This window comes from Letharia lupina (assembly GCF_014066315.1).
Source record: "Letharia lupina isolate WasteWater1 chromosome Unknown contig_4, whole genome shotgun sequence".
NCBI lineage: Eukaryota > Fungi > Ascomycota > Lecanoromycetes > Lecanorales > Parmeliaceae > Letharia > Letharia lupina.
Window position 1 is genome coordinate 2019951 of NW_023502973.1, and position 21065 is coordinate 2041015.

The window sequence follows — 21065 nt, forward strand, 5'->3', positions numbered from 1 at the left end:
ATGAGGTCTGGTCGAAAATGGCAGTGAGGGTGTGCCTGGAATGTTACTGAGCGGCCTGAGCGGCATCGGAGGTGTCTGGGAAAGGGAAGAGCGAGTCAGCGCGCAGGTTGTCATGAGAGGAGACAGGATTTTGCTGAATAGCATCATTGACTCAGTCAAAAGGATTTTGTGACCGCTTGGGCCACTGGAAATATCTTGGGCCGTGTTCTAGATGGTAATCCTATCAGAGATTCCCTTATCAGTTTCAGTCAATGTTTGTGCCAGGGATCCACTTGCACGAAAACATGGCGTGCTTAATGGCTGGATTGGAACGAAGCTGTTTCGCGGGACAAGACTTGACTTTGACTATGAGGCCACAGTGTGTTGTAGCGTATGCCACCACGATTGAGAAGAGGATGTGACTTCTCGCTATGAGGCAACCGATTATTTTTGGGGTATGCCACCACCACCCTTATTTAGGGTGTAGATTTATGCTATGTAGTAAGACTGATTGGATCAAATTTGTCCCAATTTCGGCAGAGCGCGTGAAGCTAGGCGAGGATCAACCCGTCAAGCCTGTGCCTGATTTTAAAAGCCTCAAACCCCACCTCTAAGGTAGTCCAGTAGTCCTCTAACCCTCTACTGCCAGTCAGTTCATCCAGAAGTTCATTGTTGTGCCTTCCCTTGCAATCATGACCGACGCTGTTTCCAGGAACCCGCGCCTTCCTCGGCAATGGCGTGATCACAAGCGTCATCATAAGTAAGCATGAGCACCACCGAATATCTCCATCCAGCCAGCATTTAAAGAAAGGCGTCGCCACAAAGAGCCACGCACGTTAACACTCTTTGCCACGCTTAGAGCGAGAAAGGTGTTCTCACTTTAGGCGTGAGAAGACTCGCCATGGGCAATTGATCATCCTCCAATTGTCGAGTTGCAGCTGAGCTGCAGCTGCCAATGATCCCCAAGCCGGCAACGTTTCGAAGCAGCCCCCAACCGTCATGTCGGTAGCCGAACTTGAATTTCAAGATGACTACATGAATTCATAAATACGCGTAATTCATCCTCGTACAGCGAGAGGCAGCGCACACTCGATGGGTCTGGTCTCCTCCTGCCGACCATCTCGGAACCGAGGGCATTGTCGAGAAAGATGTTGCGTGTGGCTGGACGTTCCTGAGTGACGAGGAAGAGTCAATCAAGGATGAATAGCTACAACCTACAGGAGCCAGTCCCTGGCCTGTAAGCGCTAGACCTGCCAATTTACTAGAAGCAGGTACAAAGCTGAATGTAATGCGTGTCATTTAGAGTTCGGTCGCCGTGATTAGATTACTGGCAGCTGCGGATACGGCTCCTCTTCTCACCAATGACTATCAACACTATCCTTTGCGTCTACGCTTTTACACGCACTATGCCGCATGGTCAAGTCTTCCCGAGCTCTCAGACTTGTGAGAGTGAAAGGGATACGGGAGTACACTGTCTCAGTTTGATTGCTCTCGCTTTCATTTGACTCCACTCAGAAGGCAGGGAACTGTTTCTGGCCAATATGATATGTCATAACTTTCTCCAACCACTGCTCCTCGGCATCTGAGCCTTGTGAGCATTCACATATGCACAATGTCATTAGCCCCGCTGTTTCGTCTCCATTCTCCTGAACAAGATTTCCTCTGCAGGTTTGAGTTGTGGATTCCCATTTTAGATGCTCACGGGTATGCACTGCAATCTGGTAGTGCCGGTGTATATGCAAAGCTAATGCACGGGGTGCGCGCACGCTGGACCCACATCTATCAAGAATCGAATTGATACTGGCGGTCTTTGCAACGGATTCCTTCGGTATGCACTTATGTGGGATCTCCCTACGCCAATCAGCGGGATGACCGCTCACCGCTGTCCATTACCCAGACCCCACGCACTCGAAAGATCCTCCCAATGCGACGATGCTCGCCAGGAATGAGGTGTATCTGGAACCTCAGCAGATCCAATTTTCCGCTGATCCTTGCCCTACGGCATCACGGCTGCGTCAGGTGCAAGTGAGGGAAAAGAGTTGCGTGACAATCTTTCAGACCCTGTTCGGCCGACAGGAGCTGTGGGAGTTCCACTGGAGCTTATATAAGGGAAGCTTCAGGTAGCTCAGGATCACCCACATCTTGCTTGACCTTTTCTGCTGGCTCACATTCATCTCGACCGTTGTTACTAACAGAGCAGGAGAATCGTTAATCAAGATGCAACTAACAAGACTGGCATGGCTGGGAGGTTTCCTTAACTTGGCCTTTGGAGAGCCACAAGGTAAGTGGAAAAGTGATTCTCTGTCTTACCCTCAACGTGGAAGAATCGGATTTCAAAGAGAGGTTCTGCTTTGAGCGGAACTCATCGATTGGAGCCAAATACTCTGTGTTCTTTGTGTCGATTTGTTTTCTTGGAAGAGACTTAAGGCTAACTTACTTGAAAGGTTACGGCTATGGTTATGGCGGCTTCTCATTCCCCAGTTTGAAAACTACGGGTACTGGGACCAGTCCGCCCACTCTCTCCACTGGTGTGAGTGGCACCGCTCCCGGTACCACTGTCCCATCAAGATCTGCTCCTTACGGGAACTATTCATCGAGCTCCTACTTCCCTTCAGGCACCGCGCCGTTTTCCACTGGAAGTTCAAGCACCAGTGCCGACCCCAACACCACTACCATCAGTGGCAGTCCTACTCCATCCGCCAATGCCACATATGGTACAGTCAGCGGGGCTCCATACAAGACATCCAATTCTAGCATCTCAGGATATCCAACCTACTATCCTTCTCACGGGCCATATCCTCTCCCATCGTCTTTGTCGCGTTCTACTTCTTACCCATCGGGCACCATAGGCAGTGCTGTCTCTACCAAGGTCTCAGGTAACACAACAACCATCGCATCGACCGGAGACCCTTCAGCAAAGAAAACCATCGCATCCACCGGAGATCCATCTGCGAAGACCATATCAGCCAGTGGCACCGCCGGATCAACAGGCCTCGCCTCAGCGCCATCGTCCTTCGTCACGTACACCGCTCCTACGGGAATCCCTTCCGAGTACTACTTTCACCACAAGAAGCCCAAGCGTAGTGTAAGTCGCTAGCCGTCCTTCCATGAGCCGAAAGAGATGAGAGGTATACTGATGGAATTTACACAGGCTCACTACGGCGGCGGCTATGCCTACTACGCTTAAGGCCTACCCTGCAGTCCTCGACGATGCTTAGGCCTGACTTCGCAATAGTGATATTGAAGGGAATGCTTGTGGGTATGCAAATAGAGGTAGCGTCAACAACAGAAGCAACGAGTGATGGATATCAGTACACAGACATCATTGCATTGCGCTTTCTTTTCTCGTTCATGAGCATTGCAGGAGCAGAGCATACATGGCCACAGCACATCTGTTTTCTCTCATTGCAGACACCACTCTTTCATTATGCTGCTTTTTACACATCCAATTAATGTACCTTCGATTCTTCACGCAAAGCAACAATTTGATCAAGGACTAGACTTAGTTGAGGTCGTGCGCAATACACGGACTGTTTACGTTGATGGGTGCTTGATCATGCTTGGCAATGTGGAATCAAAATGTGACGTGTAGATGATTCCGCGTTTGAAAAGGAATACATCGAGTAGTGGAGTGGCTAATGGGAAGGTGATACAGCGAGGATGTAAGGGCAAAGTGGAGGCTTACTGGCCAGCTGACAGCGGCTACTTATGCATCACAAGCAAGATGGAGTGACTTGTAGGATTCTATTGATCAGTCTAGTAGCAAATGCAAGCTTTTGTAAATGTACACGTTCCATCGAAAAGTCTGCCGAGAAGTGAAAGATGCTGTCGGAAAAGGCTGCCTGCTCGTGCATGCACACGGAGCGAAGGATGCAGAAGGGTTGTACGTTGTGCATCCCTCTGCTAAGCCATTGGGAAAAAGGATTAGTCTGCGCCATGAACGAGTCCGTTCCGTGAAGATGAAGAATGCTCTGGCAGCCATGATCGCTTCTCCGGTGGATGCAGACAGTGTAGGATGCTTCTCGTAACATAAAGACTAGCTAGTATTAAACATCGTCAAGGACCTCGTCCAGAAGTGAAATTGATGTGATCGTCGAGACTTGCTTCCTCTGGTCGAAGCATAAGCTTAGAGCAAGGGGTCATGATTGAACAGGCCGAAGTATTCGTGCAGAATTAGGAGTGGTGTAATCTTTCATGTATGCTTCCTTGGTCCAGACATTAGTACGGAGTACCCTGTGGTGGGTCTGTGGAACATGTAGAGGATTCTGTTGATGTTGATTGGATCTGAGCACAGAGAAGGCTTTCGTGGTTTACTGCAGCAGGTTAGCCCATGCGGGGAATTCATAAAGGCTATAGAATTACCTCCAAAGCAGCAGTGAAGCTCTTCGCTTGACTTCAAAACTCCAGGCGTGGATCAAGGTCCTTCAGCGGTAGAGGACGGACCATCACATCTCTGAGCGATTCCTCAACCAACTCATCGAGTCTGTCATGGGTATGTCTCTGTCAAAAATTCAGAGTTAGCATTGATTGTGCAAGGCTTCCCAGAATGAAAGAAAAAAAACTGGATTGACAGAGGAAACATGGACTGCGAGAAACGTACGTCAAACTTGCCCTCCCCATCGCAAGTAGGATTTCCAATTTCGAGCTTGTCCGTCTTGACACCCTTCAAAGCAATCAGGAAGTCCTTATCTCTAGTGCTCATTCTAACTTTGCGGCGTCCGCAGAAACCCAACTTGAGCTTTAGAATTTTGCCGTGTTGGCTCAGATGATCGAGGACCCATAGGAGGTCCTTGTCGTAAGTATAGCGACGCTGGTTCGTAGTCGTGCCTAAAACTCTGGAGTCAGCATGCCCAATGAAAGACACACTCCTCATAGCACAAAATTGAGTCGTGAAACAGCTCTGAGGAAAATGACTGCGGCAAACAACCTTCCCGTTTTCAACTCAATAGGAAGGTATCTCTCTACTGAAATGGTATCATACCGGGGTTGCCTGACTGACTAGCGTCGTAGAAGAATACACCGACAGTTTGGATTAGGCTGATGTTCTTAGGTCCAATATCCGTCAAGAAGCGACGAACGTGGGTCCAACCGAGCTCATTCCATACAGGTCTACGCGAATTTGGGAGTCAGCATTGCTTATTTGAGGTAGGACATGGAGTTGCAAGACAGGTCTCGGGAGTAGAAAGGTCCTCTTGCCTCCGGAACTTGTCTTGCAACTCAATTCTAATACTAGATAGGAACGACCAGCTCTGAAATGAACGTACTCAAAGTAGGCTCCAGATTTGGAATGATTGTAACCAAAGACAAAGCGGTTTCCGCCATAGATGAACGCGCGAGCTTCGTTGTAGACGACTTTATTGACGCGAAGGAAAGCAGCTGAGTGGGCAAAGCCGCCGCGGTTCGTGAAGTCGATGGGCGCCTCTTTCTCGAAAACAAGGGCGTAGATTTTATCTAGATTGATACCTCGAGGTTAGCATTTCTTCTTCTAGACGAAAATTTGGGCACCGAAATCAGCCTTGGGAGTCGAGTGAGCTCTTCGATGCGAAGCTCGACCATTGTAGCTGCCAACGCGCTGCGTGTGGCAGTACTTGTAGTGTTACGCGATGGGGAAAGAAGCTCAAGAGGGAAGGACATACTGCGGATCTCTCCTGGAAGCTTCTCAAAACCAGCCTTTGTCTCATCATAAGATGAGTTCTTCTTGATGGCATTAGAGGGTACTAGTCTGAAACCAGGGGGCACGGCATCGAGGGCCCCGAAACCATAGGTCGCCACAGTTTTCGCAACCTGTGCCTCAGGCGAATCGACCTCACGCTCTGGCATCTTGTTGGTGGACGCTTCACTCATCGGGTGAGGAGGTGGTAAGCCGAGCATCTTGTTCCATTTCTGAACGGCTGCATAGATCTCTGGGTAGTAAGCCAGGCACGATGAGTCTGGCGGCGGTGGGGAAGCCTTCTTCTTAGCTTGAGCCTTGGGCTTTCCTCCAAGACGAGGCTTCTTGACGATGTGGCGATCTTCATCATCATCATCCTCACTCTTGCCTTCGTCCTCGCTGTCATGCTCATCTTTACTCTTGGCAACATCGATGCCTTCATCGTCGCTGTCGAAGAGCAAGGTGCTTGAATCGACATACCCGGGTTTCAGATGGACTTGCTTTGCTGAACGCTTGGGCCTATCGCCGCGCGAACTGGGCATTGCAGTGGTGACGGCAGGGTACTGTATTGAGAGTTAAAAATTTGACGCGTAACCTGAAGGTCGGACTAATCTACCTGCGGGACTTGCTTCTTATTTACCTGAGAGTGAGGTTTCACAATAGGTTGGCGAGCGTTAGTATAACTGGAGCCTGCCATTGGCATGAAAGACGAAAGACGTGGGTAAGTGGGGGGATCATTGGTGGCCATCTGCGATTTGTATGAGTATTCGTGTGATGAGCTCAAAATGTTGTGATTGGTCAACACAAGGATGATGGCTACCTCGTGCTACTACCGTACGGTGACGAGCGCGTTTGGTTCACAGTCAGCTCGAGGACAGTGGCTGCACCGAGGGACAGCTTGTGAGTCAGTCGCGAGGATGGATTCGATGAGGTTGGTGATAGACAGAGGTCGTGACTGGTAGAAGTGGATTGTGAAATTTCAAGGGTAGATGTTCCTAGTAGGAACGGGAAGTCGCACAACGCGGGTGCCGTTGGCGGCGGGGCCGAGGATGCTTAAACTACCTTAAGGTATAAGGTACCTTACCTTCCTCTCCATCCTAAGCTTGGCATGCCACACCTAAAGTGATGAAGGCACCACTTTCTCCTACTTGGCTCTCGCGAACGTGATGCATAGGCATCGATAACTTTTACATAGCCAATGATCAATGACCAAGAGAAAGGATGCGGCCATCCTCCACACTATCCTCAGATTCTTTTTCCATTTCATCATTATTTAACCATGACCATGGGGTAAAGGCTCCATGTGCAACTAGAACAAAGAAAAAAGATTGGCTTTGATTGAGTAGCAGTCGGATTTGACGACGCTACTCATCGTTCTTCTTTGTCAATTGAAAAGAGACATGAATTGCAAACGGCAGAGACAGAGACGACAAGCATGATAGACAAAAGCACACAGATTCAACATTTGACGGTTTGAGAGACTTAACATGAATCGTATTCTTCCAGAACTAGCCTCATTACATGGTAGGAGGAGACTTCATCTTTGTCAGGCTTTCTGATTCCCCCAAGGAGAGCGTGATGCACAACGAAACGCTATGGGAGCATTCGGGCCCTTCAAGTGGCAATCCTGGGCAACCTTCAACGCAAGGTAACATAGGTCAGAACCGAACAAAGAGCTGGATAGGGGTCATTTCAATTGTATACCATGGTGGAGGAAGAATAAGACAGTATGCTCGTCTTGACAGGGTTGGCGATTCTATAGCTGTATGGCGGTATCGTGACTGGGCTTGCAATAGAGGCATGCATAGGGTGAAGGGGATATAGAGAGCCGGTAGGTCTGCAGCTCTAAGAAAGGAGTAACAACAACACGTCCAATCAGAAAATCTCATAATGTCCCTTGTAAGGTGGTGAGTTGGACCCAGGACATCTCAGCATAGCCCACATCAGAGAGCTTGCACTGTCCAAGTGAGTGCTGCAGCAGCCATAGAAGTCATCTCATCATCTTGGATTGTAGTTGTTTGTTGGACGAAAGCTTTGTGGGCACAGGATTTTAAGACAGGCACGATCACAAAATCGTCTTAGATCCCGCGAGATCCCGCCGCTAAGCATGAAGCCTACCTTCCAGTCCCCACTCATATACTTCAGGTTGATCATGAGGTGAAGCTTTGCATGCTCTGAAGCATCAGCTTACACCATCAATGTTCAATATGAACATGTCTGTATGTACCAGATGTTGGTCTCGTACATTGTATGCTGCTGCCCGGAGGTCTCCATCTATCCAGTCCCTGGGCTCCCAGCAGTGGCAATGGCTGTCGAGGCGAGGAACGGCCTCTATGAGTTTGGAAGGTCAGCACAAGGTACCGTTTTTGTGGGAACTCCATGTATAATGATTCTGATGATGTCTAAGCTATTGGCTGCAAATCTGGAAGAAGCAGACCCTGCTGTTTATGAAATACTTCAAAGGGTACGCTATCATCCAAACGACAACCGCTTCCCACAATGGGCTCCAGAGGGATCCTCACTGACGCATGATATATAGGAGAAAAGACGGCAGAAACACTTCATCAACCTCATACCCTCCGAAAACTTCACTTCACAAGCAGTTCTCGATGCCTTGGGCAGTATCATGCAAAGTACGCCTCTTTAAGTTATGCATAGGAGAAATGAGAGCTGAAAGGGATTCAACAAATAGACAAGTACTCGGAAGGGTACCCAGGGGCCCGATACTATGGCGGTAATGAGCACATAGACGAGTCAGAGAGACTTTGCCAACAAAGAGCTTTGGAGACGTTTGGCCTAAGCGAGGAAGAATGGGGAGTCAATGTGCAACGTACGCTCTTGAGCGGACTTGACGTGCGTGCCTTGCTAACGTGCGAATCAATAGCCCTCTCTGGATCACCCGCAAATCTTTATGCCTACTCTGCTCTTCTTAATTCGCATGATCGAATCATGGGTCTTGATCTCCCTCACGGCGGACATCTGTCTCACGGATACCAGACTCCCACCAAGAAGATATCCGCGATCTCAAAGTATTTCGAGACCCTACCTTATAGACTTGACGAGTCGACGGGTCTTATCGACTACCAGAAGCTCGAAGAGCTGGCGATGCTGTACCGCCCAAGAATCATCATCGCCGGTACTTCAGCGTATAGCAGACTTATCGAATATGCACAGATGAGAGAGATTGCAGAAAAGGTGGGGGCATATCTGCTTAGCGACATGGCTCATATATCAGGCCTTGTGGCCGGAGGTGTCATTCCTTCTCCATTCCCCCACTCAGACGTCGTCACTACTACTACCCACAAGTCGCTGAGAGGTCCGAGAGGGGCCATGATATTCTTCCGCAAGGGCGTCCGTAGACAGGATAAGAAAGGCCACCCAGAGATGTACGACCTCGAAGGTCCAATCAATGCTTCGGTCTTTCCAGGTCACCAGGGCGGGCCTCATAACCACACCATCACAGCTCTTTCAGTTGCTCTACATCAGGCGCAGAGCCGCGAGTTTAAGGACTATCAGAAAACCGTGTTGTTGAACGCAAAGGCTCTGGCCGAGCGCTTGGGCAATTCTAAGGAGAAGGGCGGTCTAGGATATAGTGTTGTCTCGGGAGGCACTGATAATCACTTGGTGCTCGTCGACCTCAAGAACAAAGGCGTAGATGGAGCCCGTGTAGAACGTGTGCTTGAGCTCGTGGGCGTTGCCAGCAACAAGAACACTGTACCGGGCGACAAGTCAGCTATGAAACCAGGCGGACTGCGAATGGGCTCACCTGCTATGACCACCCGAGGATTGTTGCCGGACGATTTTACAAGAGTTGCTGAAATTGTTGATCGTGCTGTAACAATAACGCAGCATCTGGACAAAAAGGCCAAGGACGAGTCTGAGGCGAAGGGACGGAAGAATCCTGGAAGCGTGAAAGCCTTCGTGGAATTCCTTGGTGATGGCAATGAAGTGCGGGAGGTTGTTGAGCTGAGGAGGGAAGTTGAAGAGTGGGTTGGCACTTTCTCACTGCCTTGGATTAAATGAGGATCTTAGAATTAGGCAAGCCCCCACTGCTTCTCGTGCTTTTGTCGCACTGCATTTAAGAACGTCTCCTGGGTTTTACCTCAACGGAACACCATTTCAGGAATACACAGCCTGACTTTTCCACATCTATCATTAAGTCTCCAAGCACTCGAGTCGTCTTGACGGTTCTGAAAAGTGTCTGTAACACCTAACGATAGCACCGAAGTAGTTGAGTCCCTTCAGTTCGATATCTAGCTACTCCACTCTCTGCTGAAAGGCGACCACACAGTGGTTTGATGTTCATTAGGCAGCATCAAAACATCAACTTCATACCCACCAAAAAGTTCTTCAATCGCCAGTATGCATTCCGCTCTACCTCTTCATGTGGTAGTAGTCCTCGTCTTCGTGGTGTTCGGCCTCGTTGCCACAACTCAGGCCCTTCCAATTCGGAATATGGGGCTCGCGTCATCCAACAGTATCGTTGAAGTCACCCGAGTACAAGCCAGGCACTGGTGGGATGGGCCTGGAACTCAGACCGCGACAATTCTCCTCTTAGTATTCGGGTTTTTCAGCGGTGCAGCGCTGATAGTACACTTATACCGACTCTACTCGTTTGTAGGTCTTACCATTCCGTTCATCTATTCATAGTGGAATCGTCCTCATAGCTGGCAGCGACGTACAAAGACAGAAGCGGCGGAGGAGTTTGAGATGGCTTGAGGCTACGAACTTGCAGTCAGCTAAGGAACCAAGTGGCCTGTCTGAACACGGGCATACTGTCGACTCGCATTGATACGACGTCCTCCTACTGCGCCTTTGTCCACAACATGATACATCTCTACCAATGAAGGCTACACCATCCATTCGACAACTGAATCAATCCAGAAGCTAAGCTCTGTTAGTACATTATACTCTGGTCGAGCAACAGAAGGTCAGCGGAGCTTGTCAGAAGATTGTTGTGCTATTATTTGAGGAGAGGTTCTCAGCAATGCCCGCGTCTGTACTCTAAACCGACTTTCCCTATGAGGTGCTTCCAGGTCTTCACATTCCCTGAAGAAACGGATCATTGCTGACTTTGCTGACCTCGAGAACCTTCATGCCGCCATTTCATTTCTGTCCCGAAATCTTCCCCTTTCAATCGCCACATGTCCCATGTATACCCGCATCGGAGAGAAGGATTGGGTCAGCAAAGAAACCATTCTCTCCCCCTCCAGATTTGCGCTCCTTTCTACGCATTGTCCTCTTGTTCGAATACACAATCGCCATGTTCCGGCACAAAGGACTTTCTTTTTCAACCGAGGCCGACAAAGCATTGTGAGCCAGCATTGTCTTTCCTCTCCTTAAGAATCCCCCACGTCCCCATCGTTGAATCCAACAACCCCCAGCTCTAAACTCTCCAGCCTCCAACTTACCTCCCTCTCTCCCTCAATCCAGTTGCATACCAAGTCGCAGCAGACAAGCATCCAACCAAGAGAGACCTCCCCTGTGACAATGTCTGACTTCATCAACTCCGTCATCCTCACCACCAACACCCACCCCTATACTTTCGGCCTTGTCATTTTCATCCTAGCTCTTTTCGCCGCCTTTGCCCTCGTCGTCGTCAGCATGACAGGTCTCCACTATGAGTGCGACTGCGAAGAAAACAGCCCAATCTTCACCGACCAGGAGACCCGTCCGCTGCTCGACAGCCAAGACCCATTGAAGGACTATCCCTTCGGGCGGTACGTAACGCGCACTGTCTCGGCTAAGCGAGCGAAAAAACAGTCGGTCAACCGGGCAATTTTGAGGCAGATGCTCGAGGCTGATTGGGTAGAATCCTCGTATGGAACGATTACTGCTGCGCCGAGGGTGGGGGAGAAGAGAAAGATGAGGGACGACGGGATGGGGAGGGGCAAGCGGATTAGGATGGAGGAGAGCTCCGAGGAGGATAGTGAATGGTAGGTAACTTGCTGGTGAGTCGAGCTGATGGTGGGAGTTCGAGTTGGTGGAGTGATGATGATGTGGAAGAGTTTTGCTGCTCAATTACACATCGAATTTTGGGAGATAGGAATCAATCTCAACTTGCTCTCTTTTGTGAACAAACTGATTTGCATTCCAACACTGACCGCTTCTCCTGCATTGCACTCATGAAATCCTAACAAAATGAACGTTTGTTCATCCTCGAAAATGTTGAAGACTTACGATCTGATATTTCGTCCCATTCTACATCATTGCATCAACTATTTTCAACCCTTAGCACAAACTACCGCCATCTCCTGCCCCCTCTCGCCAATCTAATCCCCCACCAAACGCTCACACTCCCGGCAGAAACCCAAGAACAGTCTCCCGATCGCCCCTATCAATCATCGCGAGCATCTCCTCGTCCACAAGCTCAGCACGTACCCGCGCCGGGCAAACGAACCAATAAAGGCCGGCGATGGCGTCCGCGTCGACGCCGGACATCAGGGACACCCAGTGCGCCGTCTTCGGCGCACCCGCCAGGTGGGACGCCACGAAGACGGCGACCGCCGCGACGGACGGCGGAGCGTGGCCCGCGAGCGCGCACGCGACGTGGATCTTCTCGGCGAAGCGCTGGGAGACGGCGATCGTCTTCGAGCTGGAGGTGAAGTTGAGCCGGTAGCTGTAGGTTTCGCACATGGCTTTTACGGTCTGCAGGTCGGTGCCGGAGCGGTATTCGACCTCGCTCGTCACGCTCGCTCCCTCGTGGATATCCTCTTCAGACACCTCTTCGTCGTCGTCGTCGTCCTCCTCCTCCGCCATTGTGTTTCCCCGGTGTTCGAGATTCGAGCTGACAGGGGATCTCGGAGCGCTGTCAGAGGATCGGGGGCTGTAGTCTGGCGATCCTGGAATGTTGCCTCCGCCAATGTCTGGCCCCCAACCTTGATCGTCGTCATCCTCCGCTCCATGATAATACAGGCGGCCGAAATCCCGATTGACAGGGTTGAAAGTCCAAGCGTTGTCAGCGTTGTAGTTTGGCGATCCAGGACCGTCGTACTCACCACTGTCTGACATGTCAAAGTGATCTTCTTCTATAATCCCATGCTCGAGGTACGGCCGAGGCTGTGCGGGAAAGAAGACATACCGACATACGGGGCACGAGTTGTTGGCGGCGCCTGTGGGATCAAGCCAGGTAGCAATGCATCGGGAGCCTACCTTGTGGTCGCACGGGAGGCGCATTTCCCACTCGACGATGCCGCTCTCGTCACAAAGCGTGCCGCATTCTGTTAGACAGACGATGCATCTTTCGCTGCTGTTGGGCTCCACGCTGTTCTCGACTCTAAGCAGCTGGCTGAGGAACGCCGCTGCCATTGTGGGAAGTTGCAAGGTTCGTTGATGGCGAGGTCGAGTATTCAGTGTATGCTGGTCCCGAACCGTCAATTTGGAGAGGTGGGTTAGCGAAGGCTGGTCAGGTGTATGAGAAAGTGAAGGAAGATCAGTAAGAGATGGGATTGGATGAGTGTGGGTGCAAAGTGTTAATATATATAGGTTGGGTGTAGTCCTCGACAAAGAGCGCTTGAGCATGGCATTGTGTCGATGAACCTAAAGCGTGGCTCTAGTTCTCTTTGTCGAGCCCTGTGCACTTACCTCTTTGTGCGAGGCAGTCACCGTACAGCATTCCATGGAATAGTCCAGGGCCGACGAGTAGGGAATGTAGATGAGAGAGGTTTTTCACGTGTTATTTGGGATACTAACCAAAAATGCAGCCATTATTCAGCTTTCAGATTCCGCACAACCTTCTCCAACCATTTACCAATTCGTGATATCTCATCCGCTCCTTTTTCTCCAGCTTGGTTCTCACCTGTATCACGCCTTACTTTCCGGCCAGGACGTCTGGCCAGCTTTACGTGAGCGTCAGTGATCTCAACGTTCTGATGTGCCTTCGACGCCTTTTCGCTCTGCTCATATGCTTCGCCGGCAACATCGACGGTGCATGTCGTGGCTAGGACGATGTAAAGAGCGAGGAATGTGCCGATATCGTAGCATGTATACTTTCCAGGCGTCTCGTTCTCAGAATCGCATACATGAGTAGATGTGACCGAAGTATTCGATGCGGAACCCTGGGTGGTCGAGTGATCCATCTTGGAGACGAGATTAGCGTGATTCTGGTGTTGCTTTGGTTCGATGGTTGAGACGCGATTGGTGTGTTTTAGAGACTGCACCCCTGTGGAAGAGTATGTGAAGAGGTTGCTGCTGAGGAAGAGAGGAATTATCGGGTAGGTAGCAAGTTTTAAATGTCGAAGAAGGCTATGAAGTGAAAACAAAAGCAACAAAGACGTGGTGCTCTTTCACTTGTAATAGTTTTTTTATAAAGAACGTCTGAGTCACAAAACCTCAGGCAACAATAGAACACACTGGAATTGTCAACACCTCTTTGTCAACACGAGTCGATACAAAACACGCTTCGGAAGCTTCAATCCAGACTTGACAGCTTCAGGCCTGCTTAGCTTTTATGAATTGTTTTCTGCGCCTCGTCCGAATCCTTTGTAGGCCATTGACCATCCACATATCTCTAGTTTGCTTACCTGCCACACCCAGACTTCTTCAAACTCCGGACGATATGAGTCGTGTCTACAACGTAAACAACCCTGACCCCCGCAGAGCGCCAGACTTGGCCCCACGACCCACATTTGGCCTATGGGACGCAATATTCTTCCTTGACCAGCATGGTACGTCTTTGAGCCAAGCTGATGAGGTTATCTTTGGTCACTGGGATGACTATGCCGATCACACCGTCAATATCTTACACCAGATGATCAAACAGACAGAGGGACTGATGTTCTCGGATGATGAGTACACAGATCTCGTGCGGACTTTTCAAGCTTTCCCACACCGACCCAATCTATCGAATGTGCTCAGAGACAACATGTATGACGAGCACGAGTGTATTGTAAAAACGCTGGCCGACCTGGCTCAGACACCCGTTCAGAAGGTCTGGCACATGTGGGCTACCAGAGTCGAGGAAGTTCATCAAGGTCTGGCCGAGAAGATGAACCGCTGCAAGCTACAGCTTGCTCAGCAGGGTGAGGGCGACTTTGGCCTGGCGAATCTGTCCCTGTCCTCCAATCTGCCAAAAGCAGAGAGTTTGACTGGTCTGTTGCATAAGATGCTGGACTCGGCCAGCGAACCCGATAACGCGCAGGATAACCCCGCAACTGGTTTGGAAGCTCACATGCAGCAAATGGGCTTCTAACAATAATGCTTCTCGTCTGGGATCAGTATTTGGACTGGCTATCAGGTGCTACATCTGCGCTGTGCCTTTGGAGCTGGACATCTGTACAAAGCGGAGAGGACGTTGGTAGTCATGGAAGCATCTCTTTCAAATCAATTGCTGAGAGAATCATCGAAGACCTGACGATCTCCACTGTTTGCATTAGGATGTCCAATCTTTGAATCAGCACCGAGGAACCCCGCTTGTTGAATAAAATGTAGTCATGCAGGAGCACTTGGCCAGGAGGTAGGTAGAGTACCTCGGCAAGCGAGCTGTGAGCCTGTGATTCTGAATCTCCATGGATGTCTGGATTGCTTCCACTTTGATAGAAACGTACTTGGGGAGAATGTAGAAAGCGGGTTGAAATTGCAAGGATTATTTTCTTGCCGATTGTAGTAGAGGAGAGAGCCGTCGAGTTGGGAGTCTTAGAGAACGCCGCAAAGCGTACCATCTTTTGCTGAAAGACTCAGGGATTGGTTTCGACCACTGGCACAGAGATTGGTTGCACTGGGAGATTTGACACACAAGCCAGGGAGCGTGGGAACACGGCCGATTTCCTAACTCTTTTTCCAGAAACATGCTTAAGCTCAAGCTTTACGGTATGCATGGCTGATGGCGGACAACAGCGGTGGCATATGAATCGTGTCTTCGGTCACCGACAAGTTTTACATCTTAGAGTTAACAAAGTATTGCGTCGGTGTTTGCGAGTCCCAGAACAATGGTAAAACGCGTTTGTTGAAGATGAGTTGACAACGGCTTTGTCAACACTCCGTACAAAGGCTCTGTCAACACATCTTTGTGTACCTGTACAATAACACTTCTTGATTGCAAACCTGTGTGGGTCATCATTGATGATTTTATCAGCGTGCCAACTTTTTTTGCATACTGACAACCACTAAAATTCCAGCAGCTCACAGTTCAATGATTGGGTTCGAAATCACCAACGCAATGGACTGCCTCAGCATTTCAGAACCACGTAAAGTTCCCGGCTTGCCTGTGCGCCCTTCGTGGCTGGCGGAAGAATCAATGAACCGCGAAGCAGATATATCCAAGGCCGTCCAAGGGATCATGACCACCTGGAACGCATGGACCGACTGCGTCGAAAAAGTTTTTCAGCAGATGGGCAATCAAACAGCAGACCTTCAGGTAAGGCACGTTTCAGTCCTTTTTCGAGACTGCTCTTTGAGTCGCGAGACATGCTGGGGGAATAAATTCCCCATTTAACAGTCTTTCTACTCCTCAAACATGTCTTATTACTAAGTCCTTATCTACGAATGGCAATGCTGACTCCTAAATGTGCTAGATCTCAGAAGATGAATACATTAACTTCGTCCACATGTTTGCCTCTCACCCAGCGAGGCCTATCCGACGGCCGCTCGAGGATATAACGGAACACGAATATTGGTTTATGAGAACCATGCCGCATAGGTATCTCACCTACCTCCACGGTCTCTGGAACGATTATGCCGACAGGCTCGAGAAGACCTATATTGGCATGGCCGCTGAGCTTGGACGCTGCAATTTGCTGGCCTCCCCTTTTGAAACAGCGTCACCGAGAGGGCAGTTGCATGGCATTTTGCGCTCTATGTTGGGTCCAGGGAGACTGTTCCACGGGCTGGCAGATACGCGGACTCATGAGGTGGTAGCTGTCGGAGAGATGAGCCTACAAGGACGCTCGTTCACGCATTCAGACCAGCTGGTGTCTGGCATAGAGACCATGGGTCTTCATGGAGCACCGGCCACCTACATGAAAGGTGCGGAGGAGCTGGTCGTAGGGTTAAAGAATATGCATATCGAGGCAGACATCTCTTGAATAGACTGTGACTTGCCATGAGAGGGTAATCATCGGAGCAGGCCCACTAGCGAATTCCATACTTCCGTAAGAACGGAATGGTAGCTGACACGCTTAACTGCGCAAGCCGCAACATAGACATTACGGAGATTGCTTAAGAAATTTCATATTAAAATTCGTAACTCGAGGAATAGCGTAGCAAGCGCCTAGTGATCAGCGTAAATTGGAGTCTGAGGAAATCATCCGAAACATCGTGTTTCGCCTACGTACAACTCATGTGGTTTCGTATCCCAGTGTTCACGCAGACCTTGGCATTCTGAGTGCCAGACTAGTCAACCTCTAATCTCACAGCCCGTTGAAGACATAGAAGGCAGGAAGCTGGTCTTCCGAATACAGATGCGTCATTGGACCCATTGATTTTCGGAGGATTTGGGTAGCAGACTGATGCCAGTCGAGGGAGCGCTCTGCTCGCAGCCTTAGGGGTGTCTCTTTCGGGCTCCAAAGGCTGTTGCGAAATTGTCAAAACTTGGGCATCAGCCCCGGAGTATGTGCATCAAGGCTACTGGAACAGGCTGTACAATCTTGAATCCCATTTTTAGAAGTCCGAGTTAAGTGGGGAAATGGTGGTTCGGCCGTAAGCTTTACGGTCTCAGCGCCTTCACTTCTGAATGCTCTTGATGCTGTGTAATTCATTGGGTTTCAGCTTTCACGACGGTCCGGAAGGATCCGTCTTTTACACCCTCCCAATGGATCTGTGGCAGGATTTCCCCAAATTCAGTGTCTCACTCATAGCAAGATTTGCCACGGTGCTCTGTCAAGCCATGCTTTCGAATGGGCGCCATCAATCTCGTACAAGAGATGGAGTTTTGATCCCACCGAGCTCCAAGAGATGTGGTCGGCTGATGGAGTGTTTCAAGTTGTGTGTATGTAGGTAGTATGTATGATCCTGCATACGTTGGCGGTAGGTACCGTTCCTGCGGCTCCGCTACAGCATGCACAACATGATACATGGTACATGATACATGGGGACTTGGCTTTAGCTGCCTTTAGGGAAAGGATGCGCAGCCAGTCAGACGGAGTAATCCAAGGCAAGGATAAGCGGAACTGAGGGGTAGCTTGCATAAGGAAGGCATAAGCCGTTTTTCCCCTTGTTCGGCAGGTAGTAGTACTAACGATAAGGTCCTACACTAGTATTAAGCTAATGAATGTACTTTATGCACGGCCGTAAAGTACAAAGTGGAAAAAAAAAGGTTAAAAACCGAAAAACCAATTGACTGGCCCGTGACTGGTGATCCGATAGCGAGGAAAGAATCCTTCCTTCGTTTCGATATTGATAAATGCTAATCTTCCCTCTTTTCGTGTGTGGCGTGTGGTGGGGAGAACATGTGAACAGAAGCCTGGCCTCCTGCGCTGCTGGGTATTGGGCCATGAAAGAAAAGTGGGAAGAGGGTGGACGGCGGGTCCAGACGTGTTTCTCTCTTATTCGCTCGCCTCAACCCAGACTCCACAAGACCCTCCCCCCCCATTCAGCGACTGACCCTACCCTGCCCCCGCCCCCCTTTACCGGGCAACACCTTGCCATCCACTCACAGCCTTGATGGAATTTCACGCTTTCTGATAGTTGACATGCTCAGATCAAGCTGTCAAGAGGCTGATGGTAAAGATGAAACCTGGAGAGCAGAGAGAGCTAAAGATTATCTGCGCCTGCTTCCGGAATCTCCCCATTCCCCGTGAGGCAGAGCGCAACGGTTAGGCCAGGAATACACTCGCATACCCATGGGAACCAGAGCGGGATCTAAGGGTAACCACTATCGCAAAAAATGAAATCAGGCCAATCAATCCACGGTACGTTGCTCCACTCCAAGACCCTATCAACATCCTGCAATCGCCGAAGCTGACATCACCGCACCGGACGCGGAGATCTAAGCATCAGGGCACAGATGTTTCAAATGCTATTTTTCCAAGAAGATACGCTTCGAGACGAGACATATGCACAGCATTGTGCGGCGGGATGCGGTGTGAGCTTAAATGCGCGGCGTCGGCGCCCCTCCTTGCCTATGCAGATCGCCGTTGTACTTTGAAAAGGTTGTCTACTACTCTACCCTACTTTATTTCTCAATACAGGAATATCTAAGGGGCTGGGAAGGAGAGGAGTCAGCAAAGGTCATGCATAATAACTCCGATGGTCGGAAGAATCTGCGTATGCCATGAAAATCTTTTGTTTCCTCTTCCAAGGCAAGATCAGCAGGCTCGTTATCGGGGCAATTATTGGTTTGAAATCTGGGAATACTCAGGTAATAAGGATTCGTTTTGGTGAAGGATGTGTGACATGTGGTTTGCTACTGCTACCGTAAGTGTGTAAATTATGCCACGTTTGGGTTCACCGCCAAAAGATAGAAGCGCCGCACCTCGAAATTCCTGTGAGTGGGCTGATGCGTTGTCAAAAGCCACGAAGAGCGTTCTCTTCTCCACACACCACCCGCGGATCGAAACGTCAAAGTCTAGTCCTCTTCCAGCTCTAGTTCGCCGTTCCCCCAGACATTCTTCTGGCATGTCCTATCACGTCTTCTCTCCTAGCCTCGAACCTCCCATCTTTCAGCAAACTGGGACATCCGAGGGCACCACACCCTCCTTTTTTTTTCTTTTTCATCTTTCCTCGTCTCACAGGCGCCGTGCCTCATTCATTCATTCATTCAGTCAGTCGGTCGTTTGCCTGAATCCCCTTGATTAGTCGGACAGCTAATCACGTGGGGGATTTACGTGTCTCGGCTCGCTTGGTTGAATGGGAACTGGGTGTCCTCATAGTCATAGTCATCATTGCCACGGGGCTTATGAAAACCGAAAACCCAGGATCGCTGAGAATTTGCATCGTATAACTAAAGGGAAGTCGCCGTAGATGCACGATAATTGCAATGGCTCGGAAAGGAAGGCCCATCAAAAGGGGTGGATCCGCCAGTTAGATTATAGCTCAACTGCTCTCCCGAGTCCCGAGCGTCTACACTGACCCTTTCTAATTTCCAAATTGCACAATGCGTGCATGCAAATAACACTCTCAACCTGGGACGAATTGAAGTTGCCTTATCGTCGCGATCGCGAATGCATGAACTGTTTTCTTCTTACAGGCATCTCAAGTCCAAGGGGGGTTTTTTCTCTTTTTTTTTTTCCTTTTTTCTTTTTTGGGTTGGGAGATATTTCAATTCGAGCCGAGCGGACGATCGTAGGTAGGTGAATATGCTCCCACAAACCTTGTGATCTTCACGGTTCCAGTACAGTAGTGGACCAAGCGTGTTCCGGGCCGACCAATTGGGCTGACTCAAGCCCGCGTATCAAGAGTCACCCTTGGGATGTCGATCCAAATTCGCAGACAAGGGTAGGAAGGGGGTTTTGTGGGAAAGGATAGGACAGTTGAAAAAGAGAGTTTCGCTTGCCTGCATGTGCAGGCCCCTAAAAGCGGAAGAGACAGCTTTCTCTCTCGATATTGAACACGGACCGACCATTAGAGTCCTCAGACTGTTAGACCCATACTACACTAATCCCTGGCTTTTTTTTTCTTCTCTTACTCCCGCCGGCCATTCTTCTTCCCTCGATCAATGGTGTAAATTAGTACAGTAGATCAATTATGATTATTATGATTATTATGATTTTTATTAATATTGATATTGCAATTGTTGGCAGGACTTGATTACTGTTAAAACAATGCAATTTGCCCCAACTCCCACAAACTATTATACCCATTCAAACTATCAATTTGATTGAGACCTGGCACTGACTTGATAAGACCAGCCTTTTCCCTGTAGTTCGCCCCGAGCCGTTGAGTTGCATCAAAAAGAGCCCGTCTCCCGCTCTCTTGCATGACTACTGCTTTTTCAACGGTCACCACCTTCGTCTGTCTATCAGTCTTCCTACCACAGCCCAATTCACAATTCTGCCTCTGAATTGCAACCGCGTGTCCTTGTTCTCATTAACATTATTCGCTCCCGGCCAATTGGCTGCCCAACAAGACACGTATCGCACAGAGCGCAACATAAGTCCCAAGATTGCCCTCGCGCATATCCAGAGCGCATTTCTCCCAGATCTGATCTACTTCATTGGACCTGGACGCCTCCAACGCATTATAAACCGAGATCCCCATCATTCGCTTTTGCTCTCATCCGGGACATATTAGCAGCAGACATCATCCGAGATTTGGTTGCTGGTCACGGGTGTAAGGTATCCTATCATCACGGCGGACTTCCCAGACGCCGAAGCAACTAGCTTACACGCTAACAGCGCACTCCCAGCCTCCGCCGTCTTGTGCCTCTCACAGAATCCCCCTCCCTTCCCTGAGCCTGGGAAGTGGGCAGAGCTTTGTTCAGCGCTGCACTTCTTGCATGCACCTTTCACGAGCCAGGAGGTACGTATGTACGACGGAAGTCATGCAAACATCATTCCTTCCA

The 21065-nt window shown here is 49.7% G+C and overlaps 8 protein-coding genes across 8 annotated transcripts; 5 read left to right on the top strand and 3 right to left on the bottom strand.

Moving 5' to 3' along the window:
• Positions 1 to 2196: 2196 nt before the first annotated feature.
• On the top strand, positions 2197 to 3166 carry HO133_008109 (uncharacterized protein; the record flags this gene model as incomplete). Its single annotated transcript, XM_037298977.1, has 3 exons — positions 2197 to 2260; positions 2424 to 3064; positions 3131 to 3166. The coding sequence occupies 3 exons, from the start codon at positions 2197 to 2199 to the stop codon at positions 3164 to 3166; spliced, it is 741 nt and encodes a 246-aa protein (XP_037156313.1).
• Positions 3167 to 4374: 1208 nt separating this feature from the next.
• On the bottom strand, positions 4375 to 6171 carry HO133_008110 (uncharacterized protein; the record flags this gene model as incomplete). Its single annotated transcript, XM_037298978.1, has 5 exons — positions 4375 to 4479; positions 4580 to 4806; positions 4961 to 5088; positions 5244 to 5430; positions 5616 to 6171. The coding sequence occupies 5 exons, from the start codon at positions 6169 to 6171 to the stop codon at positions 4375 to 4377; spliced, it is 1203 nt and encodes a 400-aa protein (XP_037156314.1).
• A 1656-nt stretch (positions 6172 to 7827) lies between these two features.
• Positions 7828 to 9652, top strand: HO133_008111 (uncharacterized protein; the record flags this gene model as incomplete). Its single annotated transcript, XM_037298979.1, has 5 exons — positions 7828 to 7848; positions 7912 to 7986; positions 8037 to 8093; positions 8169 to 8262; positions 8346 to 9652. 5 exons carry the CDS (start codon positions 7828 to 7830, stop codon positions 9650 to 9652), a joined length of 1554 nt encoding a protein of 517 aa, XP_037156315.1.
• A 1467-nt stretch (positions 9653 to 11119) lies between these two features.
• HO133_008112 (uncharacterized protein) lies at positions 11120 to 11569 on the top strand (the record flags this gene model as incomplete). The annotated part of the gene is made up of 1 exon (XM_037298980.1): positions 11120 to 11569. One exon carries the CDS (start codon positions 11120 to 11122, stop codon positions 11567 to 11569), a length of 450 nt encoding a protein of 149 aa, XP_037156316.1.
• A 351-nt stretch (positions 11570 to 11920) lies between these two features.
• On the bottom strand, positions 11921 to 12937 carry HO133_008113 (uncharacterized protein; the record flags this gene model as incomplete). Its single annotated transcript, XM_037298981.1, has 1 exon — positions 11921 to 12937. One exon carries the CDS (start codon positions 12935 to 12937, stop codon positions 11921 to 11923), a length of 1017 nt encoding a protein of 338 aa, XP_037156317.1.
• A 398-nt stretch (positions 12938 to 13335) lies between these two features.
• Positions 13336 to 13707, bottom strand: HO133_008114 (uncharacterized protein; the record flags this gene model as incomplete). The annotated part of the gene is made up of 1 exon (XM_037298982.1): positions 13336 to 13707. One exon carries the CDS (start codon positions 13705 to 13707, stop codon positions 13336 to 13338), a length of 372 nt encoding a protein of 123 aa, XP_037156318.1.
• A 479-nt stretch (positions 13708 to 14186) lies between these two features.
• HO133_008115 (uncharacterized protein) lies at positions 14187 to 14819 on the top strand (the record flags this gene model as incomplete). The annotated part of the gene is made up of 1 exon (XM_037298983.1): positions 14187 to 14819. One exon carries the CDS (start codon positions 14187 to 14189, stop codon positions 14817 to 14819), a length of 633 nt encoding a protein of 210 aa, XP_037156319.1.
• Positions 14820 to 15758: 939 nt separating this feature from the next.
• Positions 15759 to 16650, top strand: HO133_008116 (uncharacterized protein; the record flags this gene model as incomplete). Its single annotated transcript, XM_037298984.1, has 2 exons — positions 15759 to 15983; positions 16141 to 16650. 2 exons carry the CDS (start codon positions 15759 to 15761, stop codon positions 16648 to 16650), a joined length of 735 nt encoding a protein of 244 aa, XP_037156320.1.
• Positions 16651 to 21065: the final 4415 nt, after the last annotated feature.